Source organism: Mirounga angustirostris, unplaced genomic scaffold (assembly GCF_029215605.1).
Source record: "Mirounga angustirostris isolate CCGP_5_RB_7025 unplaced genomic scaffold, mMirAng1.0.hap1 SCAF_1, whole genome shotgun sequence".
Classification (NCBI taxonomy): domain Eukaryota; kingdom Metazoa; phylum Chordata; class Mammalia; order Carnivora; family Phocidae; genus Mirounga; species Mirounga angustirostris.
This window is the reverse complement of record NW_026991709.1, coordinates 164,719,901-164,732,994: the sequence shown is the minus strand read 5'-3', so window position 1 is coordinate 164,732,994 and position 13,094 is coordinate 164,719,901. Positions and strand designations below refer to the sequence as shown.

General features: G+C 49.5%; 1 protein-coding gene across 2 annotated transcripts in view; it reads left to right on the top strand.

Annotated features, from left to right (window-relative positions):
• Positions 1-9,928, top strand: part of TATDN2 (TatD DNase domain containing 2) — a 35,275-nt gene extending 25,347 nt beyond the window's left edge. Inside the window, exons 4-8 of one of the 2 annotated variants that reach the window (XR_006788296.3) lie at positions 381-1,268; positions 5,466-5,593; positions 7,095-7,278; positions 7,473-7,570; positions 7,694-7,830. Coding sequence is in view for 1 of the 2 variants with exons in the window: in XM_045861845.3 (XP_045717801.1) it covers positions 381-1,268; positions 5,466-5,593; positions 7,095-7,278; positions 7,694-7,834 (1,341 nt within the window). In the remaining variant the exon portion in view is untranslated. Of the gene's footprint in view, positions 1-380; positions 1,269-5,465; positions 5,594-7,094; positions 7,279-7,472; positions 7,571-7,693; positions 7,863-8,043 lie in introns of those variants that run through there. The other variant, XM_045861845.3, reaches the window with a different exon arrangement.
• Positions 9,929-13,094: the final 3,166 nt, after the last annotated feature.

The following is a 13,094-nucleotide window of genomic DNA, read 5'->3' as shown; positions in this document are numbered from 1 at the left end:
AAAAAATACAGTTTAATTAAACAAACATAAAACTGGTTGTTTCCCAAGAAGGAAGGAAAACAGATGTCTTGCCATCTATATCATTAGCCGTAAGATGTCACAGACGAGTAACTATCCCCCTCTCCTACATAATAAATATAAAGTATTCTAAGACTTTGGTCACAAGTTTATTCCCTGAACCTCATACGACTGCCTATAGCTGTAATCTGGCTCACATTCTAGACATTATGAGGAAAGCAGGCAACAAAGTAATGAGCCAATGCAAAGCCTTCACCATGGCCAGAAAAACAAGGCAGAGTTTATGTTCTGCTGATGACTTGAGCATGAGAGGCCGTCTTCACACAGGAGGGCTCACCCATCGTTTGTTTTCTTTTCTGCAGCCTAAAGAAAGGGAGGTGGTGATAGAGCACTCCTCTTCAGGAAGTGACTGGTCTGACGTGGATGAGGTCTCCACAGTCAGATTCTCTCAGGAGGAGCCCAGCTCGCTGAAGCTCTCCACAGTTCTGGAGCCTTCTGCCTTCCCCACTGACTATGTCATGTACCCGCCTCATTTGTACAGTAGCCCGTGGTGTGACTACGCCAGCTATTGGACGAGCGGCGCCAAGCCTCCTGGCTACCCGGCCGTGGGCGGGGGCGGCAGCGGCAGCGACCCACTGCAGGCAGGGAGGGGCGGCCGGGCCCTCCTGAGTGATTGTTCTCCTAACTCTCCAGTGAGCTCCCAGAACACCTCCAGAGACCAGGAGGTGACCGAGGAAGGCAGATCCCAGAACGCTCGTTCATTTCGTTTCTCCAGAAGCTCAGAAGAAGAGGTGAAGGAGAACAGAGCGCTCCAGGAGGAGGCGCCACCCCGTCCCTGCGGAGGACACGCATCTAGCTCCCTGCCAAGGCACCATCGGGAGTCAGGCCTAGAGGAGGGTTTCATTGATACCCACTGTCACTTGGACATGCTGTATTCCAAGCTGTCTTTCAAAGGGTCCTTTACCAAGTTCAGAAAAATTTACAGCAGCTCCTTCCCTAAGGAGTTTCAGGGCTGCATCTCTGACTTCTGTGATCCTCGGACACTGACAGATTGCCTGTGGGAGGAGCTGTTGAAAGAGGATCTGGTTTGGGGAGCCTTTGGCTGTCATCCTCATTTTGCGCGTTACTACAGTGAGAGTCAAGAGAGAAATCTTCTGCAAGCATTAAGGCACCCCAAGGCTGTGGCATTTGGGGAAATGGGCTTGGATTACTCCTACAAGTGCACCACGCCTGTCCCGGAACAGCACAAGGTAATGCGGCTCTCCTTCGTTTGCTCACGGTTTCAATTCCTCTGTCAGTTGTTGAACCTAACAATAAAGGTTTCTCTACTTTCAGATCTAGAGAATTTAGAACCCTTAAAAATATAATTGCTCTTGTCCAGACCATCAAAATGTCACTTGTCAAATGCTTCACCAACTATTTCTTTATTATGTAGGAGAGGGGGGTAGTTACTCGTCTGTGACCTCTTACGGCTAATGATATAGATGGCAAGACATCTGTTTTCCTTCCTTCTTGGGTAACAACCAGTTTTATGTTTGTTTAATTAAACTGTATTTTTTATTCTGGTTTTAAAGTTAAGTGCGCCTATAGCAGAATATTTGGAAAATATAAAACTGTGTAATGAAGAGAATTTCCCATCCCACCAGCGATGGCAACTACTATTTTTTGAGCATGGACATTTGGCAAGGGAAGGGTGGTTCCAGCATTTCAGTGGAAGTTTCTGATTTGGGAAGGAGCAGGACGAGGAGAACGACCCTCCCACCCTGTCACTGCTCACACTGCCAGGTTGCCTTTGTTCTAGAATTTGTTGTGTGCAGTCGTCCGCCGATGCCTGGTAGGCTGGGTCTGTGTGCCCAGTATGCTCCAGGCCTCGGCGAGCAGGTGCATGGATGGCAGGGGGCAGACAGAATTTGGCAAGTTGGCTTTCCCTTTGGCGCTGTCCCCAGCCCAGTTGGGTCAACCTCTGCTGTATACTGATGCTGGGCCCCATCGCTCCTGGCATCTGTGGTTAATTGTAAATTAAAAGAGGGGAATCTTCTAGAGGCAAAGATTTTTCTTTTTTTTTTTTTTTTTAAAGATTTTATTTATTTGATAGAGAGAGACACAGCGAGAGAGGGAACCACAAGCAGGGAGAGTGGGAGAGGGAGAAGCAGGCTTCCCGCCGAGCAGGGAGTCCGATGTGGGGCTCGATCCCAGGACTCTGGGATCATGGCCTGAGCCAAAGGCAGACGCTTAACGACTGAGCCACCCAGGTGCCCCGAGGCAAAGATTTAATTTTCCCTTGACCAAAGAGAAAATTCAGAGAGTGTGTGGTACTCTTCTGACAAAGCAGAAGACTCTACTAGATCTTTATATGCCTTTAGGAGACGGAGATTCCAATTTGCATACAGTTGTCCATGGCAACCAATAGGCACGCAAGGCTTTTTTTTTTTTTTAAGATTTTATTTATTTACTTGACAGAAACACAGCGAGAGAGGGAACACAAACAGGGGGCGTGGGAGAGGGAGAAGCAGGCTTCCCACAGAGCAGGGAGCCCAGTGTGGGGCTCGATCCCAGGACCCTGGGATCATGACCTGAGCCGAAGGCAGACACTTAACGACTGAGCCACCCAGGCACCCAACTAGGCACGCAAGGCTTAACAGTTAATTTACATAAGAAACAATTTCAGGTGTTCAGATGCTTCGGAATCTTCGGATCTCTTTTATTTTATGTTTAAAAAGATTTTTATTGGGCGCCTGGGTGGCTCAGTTGTTAAGCAACTGCCTTCGGCTCAGGTCATGGTCCCAGGGTCCTGGGATCGAGTCCCATATCGGGCTCTCTGCTCTGCGGGGAAGCCTGCTTCTCCCTCTCCCACTCCCCCCGCTTGTGTTCCCTCTCTCGCTGTGTCTCTCTCTGTCAAATAAATAAATAAAATCTTTAAAAAAAAAAGATTTTTATTTATTTGAGAGAGAGTGTGAGAGAGAGAGCACGAACAGGGGGAGGTGTAGAGGGAGAGGGAGAAGGAGGTTCCCCACTGAGCAGGGAGCCCGATGCTGGCTGATCCCAGAACTCTGGGATCATGACCTGAGCCGAAGACAGACGCTTAACCGACTGAGCCACCCAGGCGCCCCCAGAAGGATCTCCAGATGAGTTCTCTAGGACCTGTTGAGGTTACTAAATTTGGAACAGGATGATTTTGACTTGATATACTTTCACACAGGTAGGTGGGATTTTATTTGTGTGAATGTTTCCAGTTTACTTTATCTAATGAGTTCTAGTGTAAATAGTGTTTCTGTTCAGAATTAGGTTTGTCTTACACATTCACACAACCTCTTGCCTGTCCAGAGTTCCCTTTCACTACTAATACTAGGAAGCTTGAGTTTCTGGCTTGAGGTGGTCATTTATTAGTCAGAAGTGAATGGAAAAATAGCTAAATTTGAAGACCTAGTGAACAGATTTTTAAGAAACTGGAAAGAATATTTAGTATTCAGCTTTCCTGGCTTGTTTCTCTGGCTCAAGGCAGGTGTGGTATGGAAAGAAGGACAGTTGAGAAATGGATGCACTGAGGCCACTGGCAGGAGGAAGGGCCTTGTATTTAATTGTATAGATGGTGTTTATGGAATGCCTGCCGTGTGCCAGGAAATGTGCTGAGTATTTCACAGTAACTTTTTCCTTGATTAAGTTGTTACGGTATCAGATCTGCATATAGAGGCACATAGGGCACGCCGCACCACAGACTGAACTGGAAGTTATCGCAGAGGGTGGTGAATAAAATCTTGTGGCTCTCCCCTGGCTTGGTGAGATAGGACTCAGGATTGGAAAAGGGGGATTCAGAGGAAAGAAATTGCTGGCAGCAGGAGGGCAGGACCCCTGCTTGTGCACTCTCTCTCTCTCTCTGACAGATAAATAAATAAATAAAATCTTAAAAAGAGAAAATGGAATCTCTGGCAGCCTCCTGCCTCTGTAGGGGTCTGCGGAGGGCAGGTGTGCTAGGAGGGGATCCAGCCAGCTGTAGATACTGGAACTAGCCCAGCCTTAAAGCCTCTACCAAGCATTCTAAGATTTTGGTGTCAGTGGCCTTTTTCTTTCTGTTGAAAACACAGGTTAAACAAGAATGACATCAGAATTGTTACTGGCTCAGTGCCACTCTTTGGAGAAGAGGTAGCACAAGCGTCAGACTTGAAAATGTCATTCTCAAGTGAATATCACAGGGCTTGAAGTACCGGCAGTATTTTATTTGATGTCAAAAATGCAAGCATGGATTATATTCCACAGTTGAAAACTACTCATGGAAACATGAAGTTTAAGATGAGCTCATTTGTTTATAATGAATTAATACTTGTGTTCTTCTAAAGCTGAACTTGTTAGAGGAAAGAAGTCCTAGCGCCCCCTTTTTTAAAAAATTTATTTTTATTCATTTTTTTAAGATTTTATTTATTTGACAGAGAGAGCAGGAGCAGGAACACAAGCAGGGGGAGTGGGAGAGGGAGAAGCAGGCTTCCCGCAGAGCAGGGAGCCCGATGTGGGGCTCGATCCCAGGACCCCGGGATCATGACCTGAGCTGAAGGCAGATGGTCAACGACTGAACCACCCGGGCGCCTTCCTAGCCCCTTTTTCATTTAAATTATTAACAATATGTGTATTTTACTAGTGACTTGCTTTTTTTTTTTTTTCTTAAAAAATATACTCTACTCAGTCGGTAGAGTATGCGCCTCTTGATCTTGGGGTTTTGAGTTCAAGTCCTATGTAGGGTGTAGAGATTACTTAAAAATAAAATCTTAAAAAAAAAAAAGAAGAAAGTTAAAAAATGGAAGGTAGCGTATCAGTAGGTATTCACCTAGAAGGGTATCAGATTTTGGTTGAGTAAAGAAAGTAAGTTGGAGAAAATATGTAATTTCCATTCTTTCAAGTATTTGAGCACCTTCCGAGACCCAGGTATTGTGCGAATGTGTGAGTGTGTGTGTGCGTGTGTGTGCGCGTGCACACACACAACTCTTTGGAAAATGTGTGGAAGGTGATTACCTTTTGGGAGTAGGAGTAGAGGTGGGGACAGTGAGGGGAAGAACATGTAAGTCGAACTTTATGTTCCTGAGCCCTGCCCTGAAAACCCACATAAGCATGGCATGGTGGTTGCCATGTGTTGTGCCCGGGTTCCTGTTTGAATTGTGGTGCTCCAGCTTACCAGCTGCAGATTACTTGACCCCTCTTGGAGCCTCTTTTTCTTGACTGCATGGTGGGCCAACAGCAGTAACCTACCTTGGGGCGCCTGTGAGGGTCATGTTAGTCATACACCGAGAGTGCTCTGAGCACTACCTGTAGTGAGGACCCCGTAAGTGTGGGCTATTATTGTAATACATTACATAGTCTGCAGAATTGGAGACCGTGGGGGTGCCTGTTGGCTTGGGTGTTGTGGGGCTGTAACAGACTTCTGACGTGGCTCTAACAGGCGTCCCCTTGCCTTCTCCCAGGTGTTCGAGAGACAGCTGCAGCTGGCCGTGTCTCTGAAGAAGCCCTTGGTGATCCATTGCCGAGAAGCTGATGAAGATCTACTGAACATCATGAAAAAATTTGTGCCCTCGGACTACAAGATCCATAGGTTAGAAGGCTGGAGCTTTGGTGGGCAAATGAAACAAGCACTTCTTTCTGTGTAGGACATTAGTTGGAAAAAGGAAAACCCAGTGAGGAGAAGATGATAGTATTCAGTCTTTGTGATGTAGTATCTTCTCTAAAGATTAAGTATTAGGTTGAACCATATGAAATTTCTGATTTTAACCATTTATTACTAACAAAATGGCGATTTCATACGGTTTGAGCTAATATCCTAAATTAGTGGTGAGCAAGAAGGGGACTTTTGTGACCCTCATCCCTGGTGGCAGGCTAAAATGAAGTCTGAGTGCTCCGAAATGAGGGCTCTTGATCTGGGGAGAGGCCACTGTGTTGTGACTTAGCGTGCAGATATCATTCCAGGGCACCTACAAAGAAGTTCTTTGCTTTTCTGAATTTGAAAGTTCATTTCCCCCCATGAAAATTCAGTATGTGTTTAATCTTAATTGTATCCAGGGGCTCTTAAGTTCGGTGTGGTAAACTCTTGATCATCTACTGTGTGCCTGTCATGGGTGTTGGCTCAGGGCCCCCGGGAGCAGCTGTGGGAGGCAGATGACTCATCTGGTGCAGAGCCCGGGGCCTAGGTGGGCATAAGGTGCTGTGGGAGCCAGAAGAGGGGCCATTAGCTTAGCTTTGCTGGAGAGGGGCCAGGAGGTAACGCCTGGGCTGGCTTTTTCAAGATGGGTGAGATGGGTTAACTGAAAAAAAAAAAAAAAAAAAGAGTCTAGGACCCAAACCAGGTGTTGATGGGCAGCAGAAGGCGGTGGACTGTCAGGCCAGACTGCTCCCTTTCAGGTGCCCAAGCAGAGAGCATGACCTCTCTGACTGGTAGCGCATACCAGAGATGAGATACTGTCCCTTGGCTCTTCAGGGTGGGTTGGTTGGTTTCTCATGGCTTTGTTTTGGGATGTCTTTGAAGGAAATCTCATGGGGGCAGGTAAACCAGGGCTTAGACGGCTCAATGAAGTGTTGTGGCTGGAGGAAGCCATGCATTTTCAGATTGGTTAACAATATGTCGTGTACTAAGAACATGAATAGTTACCAAACAGAGAAGATTCCCCTGTAGTCCCACTCCCTAATATCGTCCCTTTTTTGTTTCCTTCCAGTCCATTTGACTGCAGAAACATAATTTTTACCTATTGTAATTGTGATCTTGGAGGGGCCACAGGCTTTAATTCTGCTTCTCTTGTGTTACAAGCGTACCCTGGCCCTGTATTGTTCTCTGTTCCCTGTGGGGATCACTTGAAGTGCCTGTATAGGATTTGGCGCTCCGATGGGTTGACTGCTGAGCTTCAGTCACCAAGAGTCACCTTGGGTCTTACTGTGTTGGAACCAGCTCTTGTCTGGTTCCTGTGGAGTCCTTCACTTGGATGTAGTCGTTGTGTTTCTGGGAATTTGTCCACAGAAGAGAATTTGAGAGGGGAGTTGGGGGCTGTTGCAGAGGGCGCTGTGAGAGGGGTCCTGACCTGGAAACCCTCCCCTCCCCCCACCAGGCACTGCTTCACCGGCAGCTACCCGGTCATTGAACCCTTGCTGAAGCACTTCCCCAACATGTCTGTGGGCTTCACAGCCGTCCTGACTTACTCTTCGGCCTGGGAGGCGCGGGATGCTCTGAAGCAGATCCCGCTGGAGAGAATCATCGTGGAAACGGATGCTCCCTACTTCCTGCCCCGACAGGTAGGGGTGTCATCAGGCTGAGTTGAGGTGGGGGTGGGGGGGAGGGGGCCGGTCACCTTTGCAAGGTTGGCAGGGCCAGAGCCCCATTGACTTCCAGGTCTCCCCCTTGGCTGTGTAGATGTCTCCTTGTTGTGGCTCTGCAGAACCAAAAGTCTAGGGGGCTGAGAAGCTGAAGGGTAACCACTCTCTTCCAGGCAGTGCAAAGCCCTACCCTGTAGAGGGTAGTCCAAGGAAGCGTGGGACCCTGCTCACCCAGAGCCCCCCATGACTAGGACTCTCCCTGCACCTGCAGGTAAAGGGGTCTCTACAGGGCAGCCCCAAAGAGGTCCTTGCTGGGGAAGGGCAGGGAGGGGGATCTGTGTCATGGCTGTGCGCAGAAGGCACAGTGATGTTCTGAATGCTTGATGTCTTCCAGGTTCCCAAAAGCCTCTGCCAGTACGCCCACCCAGGCCTGGCCTTGCATACCGTTCGAGAGATTGCGAGGGTCAAAGATCAGCCGCTCGCGCACACCTTGGCCACCCTGCGTGAGAACACCAGCCGCCTCTACAATCTTTAAGCAGAGCGGGTGCAGTCCGGAGAAAAAGGTCAGACTAGAAAAAGGTCATAAAAATCACATTATAGGTTTTTATAAAAATCAGGACAAAAATAGGTTTCTCTGCATTTTCTTACTGTAGAGAATGTGAACATAGAGTGAGCATTAAGCCTGATCTGTCTTGAGTGAACTTGGTTTGGGACCTTCTTCCTTTTCTCTTCCCACCCCTCCAGGACAACCGGTGGCCTGACAGAAGATGGGTCCCAGGTCAGGGAGGTGTCTGGAGAGCCTACTGGAATGAAGAAAAGCAGGACAGGATGTTTGCCTACTTGGAGCTGGTCGGTGGGGTGGGGTGCAGCGGAGCGGGATGCTGGTGAAGGGTTACCCCCAGGGCAGTCAGTGGAGAAGGAAGAGGCCGAAAGGAGGGCGCAGCACGTCTGTCAATCCTGATCCCCATGCTCTGCAGCCTGCGGTTTTGAGCAGTCTTCACAGACACCCTCCTCCTCGTCTGAGCACATGTGGGTGTGTAACTTGGCTCCTGGTGGTTCTCGGTTCTAAAAATGAACTCCCAAGTGGGAAACCTCCTCTGGGGGACGTTGGCTGGAGCCCCATCTCGGAGGTTTCTGGTCCTGCCACCGCGAAGTCCTCCCCCACCTTCCTGGGACGAGTCTTCAGTTCGGCTGCCCCGTTGGCGTGTCGGCTCCGCTTGGGCATGGGAGGAAGACCTCGGCTGCTGGCCTTGCTCGTTCCACTGCCAGTGGTATGGAGGGGCTGGGGCCGCTCATTGGCCGGGGAGTCCTGGCCGATGGGGATGGGACAGACTGGGGGACTCGAGGAAGAGGACCCCAGACAAGGGGTTTCTGCTTACTGGTGCCCCCAGGGCTGCAGCTCGCTTGTGTTAGACTGAGAACGGTCCAGTTTGCAGCAGATGTGACCTCCTACTCTGCTGTCAGGGGCTCCCAGCTGCCCGTTGGTCCATTTTTGCCCCATTCCCCTGGAGCACTGGACCAAGAATATTTCTGTTTCAACCCATGTGACAGCCCCCTGTGTGCCCCACCCAGGTTGAGAGGTAAACCAATTTAATTCTTCAAAACTCTGCTGGGGCTGCTTAGCCCCGGTCTCCGGCCTGTGCAGAGCAAGCAGGCCCGGTGTCTGCCTTCCAGTCCCCTCCCGGGGCTCTCCCTTGCCTTGGCCTCGTCCGTGTCCTTTCTCCGTGTTGGAAGTGGGAGGCTCTCCTTTGACTTTTGAGCAGTTGGGTCATCAAGTTCTAAGCTCTGTTCTGTTCCCTGCTGGTATATCTGTTACAAGCCCTGGAAGGTTATGGTCGGGGGTTAAGTGTGAGGACACTCTGCACTTTGTCCAAAAGGATCCTTTACCTAGAGCTCCCACAGTGAGACAGGACACCCTGAGTCCCTTGTCTGTTTCTTGGAGGCCAGAGGCTTAAATCGTAAGACCCATCCCTTAATGATGGATTTCTCTAGGTGTTTTCAGAAGGTGCATTTGAGCCTTGTAAGTGAAAAGGGAATGGACTCAATATTTCCTCTCTGGTATTTCCGTCTCGCCCCGGTACACCCGTCACTGGCCTGGGAAGTAGGCCCTGATTCACGTTCGACCTTCCATGGGTCAGCTGTGGGTTGTCTGTGCCTCCCGTTCGCCAGTGTGGGGAGTCGGGGGCTTGTTCTCCTGCTTGGAGGAATCGGAGGACTGAGTGTTTCAGAGTGCTTTATTGTCACCCCAACGGACTGCAGCCTGTCCATCCCCTTCACCACGAGCCCCGGACGTTAATACTGCCCACACCAGCAGCGGATGGGCCTGCGCTGGAGGGTTCGGGGGGAGGACTGAGTGGATGTCCCCGAGCCTGTGTGGCCTCCCTGCCAAGGTAAAGCACAAGGTGCTATATACTTTCACCTCTAGGATTTAAGATGGTCATTTCTGTGTGTCACACAGTGAAACACGACTTGTGTGGGTGCGAAAGCCAGTGGGCATTGTTTTTGATTCGATTTTTGGCTGGCTGACGTGATTGTGTTTGCTGTGCTGCCGGAATGCCTCTGTATCTCCCCCACCCCCTGCCCCTTTTGGCCATCTCTTTCTGAAAATAAAGTGATTGGTCTTCAGCCAGCTCCTGTGCTCTCCGTGTTTGGTCAGATTTCTCAGAGTGATGACAACAAGTTGTTGTAACCTGAGAATCCAAAGGTCTGGAGAAATTCTTGAGTGTACATATGTCTCTGCAAAATTAAAGTGGTAATAATACATGGTACCTTCTTACAAGTTCGGCCGCCCTTGAGCATTAACCCATTTCTTGCCTGGAACTCGGGAGTAAGTACTTAGGTCTTTTCTTTCCTCTTCCTTTCCCCCCCACACCGCACTGCGGTGGGAAAAATATGGCACACAAGGGTGGTATTGACTGAATCCGTTGTCTCGAGGGGAGGCTCTGGACCGTGAGCTTCTCTGACGTCTCTGGGCAAACTTGGGGGAAGCCCCGGGTCACTACTTGAGGTCGGTCCTTTCATTTTGTGCTAAGGTATTAATGAACACCGGTGCACAAACTGAAAGTAAACCTGGGAAAAGGAAGGCTGTGTTCCAGGAATGCTAAAGAAATCTGAAACCAGAGTCGATACATTGTCGAGACCCCATCATTGATGGTATATTTTCAGCAAAATCCTGTCACTTTGTCTCTTCCATTCCTTCCCAGGTGAGCACGCAGTTGACTGCATCTGCTTGGTGATGGTCTTATTTGTGGCTAGAAATCTGCTGCTCTCGGCTTTTCCGGTGCTTCCGTCTTTCTCTCTGTATTAAGCTTGGGAGCAGTTACTAACTGTTTACCGTGAGCACTTGGATGTTTGTGTCACTGAGTTGTATAAAATCAGGGCACAGGGCCCCTGAGGTACACGGCGCTGGAACAGACTGTCCCCCAACAGAGACGGTGCAGGTGTTCATCGGTGACTGGCCAGCCCCCCAGTCACACTGAGCACTCCTTTGTCAGTGATGGCCGGGGGTGTATTCAGATTAGGAAGCTAGCTCGGCGTGGGTCTCCATTCTTAGGGTTGCACACTGTCACAGGAATTTCTGAGCACACACCTGTAAGTGTATAATCAGTTAAATACATATGCTGCTGTACTGTGTACTAGGTATATTATGAAACACCAAAGTTTCTTATTAGAATTTTTTTCTCCAGCAAGTATCTCACTCCCCACAGGGGTAAATATACCCTGTTTCAGAGAAACTTAAGTTAGTGGCGTCATTAAATGAAGCATGGAGGTCTGGGTTTAAGAAAGCTCACATGGGGGGGTGCCTGGGTGGCTCAGTCGGTTAAGTGTCTGGCTTTTGATCTCCCACTCAGATCTTGATCTCAGGGTTGAGTTCAAACCCCATATTGGGCTCTGCGCTGGGCAAGGAACCTACTTCAAAAAAACAAAAAACTGACATAGGACCATGGTTGAAATGCTACATTTTTTCAAGTGTTTCCTTTGCTAAATTTTATTTCTCTCAGTCACCCCACTCCAGGTTGACCCAATGGATAATGAAGGAAAATGAGAAACAAAAGCAGCCCTTTGGGTTGTGGGGCAAGGGAAGCAGTGACTGAGAGGCACAGACTGAAGTACGTAGCTCTGGAGAGGAGTCTGCACCATATTTGCTGTGTAACTTTGGAAAGTGACTTAATTTCTCGGAAATTCGCTTTCCTCCCTCTTCAGCGGGCTTGTTGTGGAAATTACCTGAAACTACGCTGATGACATGTCCATTGTGGAACAGCGCCCGGTGCGCAGCAGGAACACGGTGGTTAGAAGAATCGAATGCCTCCTATGTGCCTGGTGTCCGTGTTCAGTCTTGACAGTAACCCAGGGAGGCAGGTGTTTTATGTGTGAGGAGCCTGAGAAGTTCAATGTCTTGGTAGGGAATTCAAATTTGGGTCTGAGTCTGAAGCTCCTAGCTTTTTATCCCATCATGCTCCCTGGCCCAGGTGAGAGTACCTGGGTGAGAGTGGGTGCTCAGCATCTATTTCTTACAGGAATGACCCAGGCAAGTCAGAGAGAATGCTGGTGAGTCCTTTGAGCGAGAGGAATAAGTCCTTGTCTTTGCTGGGGGAAGCATCAGGTGACCAGCATTCCCCTCAGGGCCTGTCACCCATCCTGCCCGGAGCGCAGTATGTGCCTGCTACTTCACTGGGTCACAAGCTGGCTCCCCAAATCACTGTGACCACACGTGGGTCTTGGGTTCTCCTCTGGCTATTGAGAAGTGGGCTGTGGGCCTGGTTAGTGATGATCAGAGTAGCAGCCGTACCAGGCGACAGAGCCGGGCTGTGGCTAAGCTCCAGGACGGCGTGCTGGTCTGCGTCAGTGCTGGGTGCTGGCCGTCTGGGGGCTGAGGAAGCTCCTTTCCCTCCACTTCTACTGCCCTTCTCCCTCTTCCCTCCCTTCCCCCACTTAGTTCACCTCTTCTCCAGTACCTTATGTTTTTTTTTTTTAAAGATTTTATTTATTTATTTGAGAGAGAGAGAATGAGAGAGCACATGAGAGGGGGGAGGGTCAGAGGGAGAAGCAGACTCCCCGCCGAGCAGGGAGCCCGACGCGGGACTCGATCCCAGGACTCCAGGATCATGACCTGAGCCGAAGGCAGTTGCTTAACCAACTGAGCCACCCAGGCGCCCGTATCTTACGTTCTTTAAATGGTTAATGAGGCCTTTCAGTCTTACAGCTGAGGCTTAGAGGTAGAAGCTTTCAGAAGCAAGGGCTTGGTGAGCGAAGTCCGAGTGTGGTCATATAGGCAGTGTATAGATATCTGAGAGATGCAGGTGTGGGGGGCAGACATGAGGGATGGACGTGTGGTTGACAGCTAGGCTGGGGCTAGAGAAATGGGGGAAGGTGAGTGAGAGTAATGTTTTCTCAGTTTTGTTGATGGTGTCACCTGGCCAGGTCTGAATTTTCTGTTTCCTATGGGAGTCGACACCTGTTCCATGCCAGGCAGCTAATCCGGTTCTGCCCTGTGCTGTGCTGCCTGAATTGAGTAGGATCCAGTTGCCTCTCAGCCACTTTAAATAAGCCATTTATCAGCCTGCGGATCTCGTTAAAATGCAGATCCTGATATAGTAGGGCCAGGCTGGGGCCCAAGATTCTGCATTTCTTTCTTTTTTTCTTTCTTTTCTTTTCTTTCTTTCTCTCTCTCTTTCTCCCTTCCTCCCTTCCTCCCTTCCCTTCCCTTCCCTTCCCATTTTCCCGATTTTCCCGATTTGTTTATTTTAGAGCGAGAGAGCGGGTGTGGGGGGAGGGGCAGGGGTGGAGCGAGAATC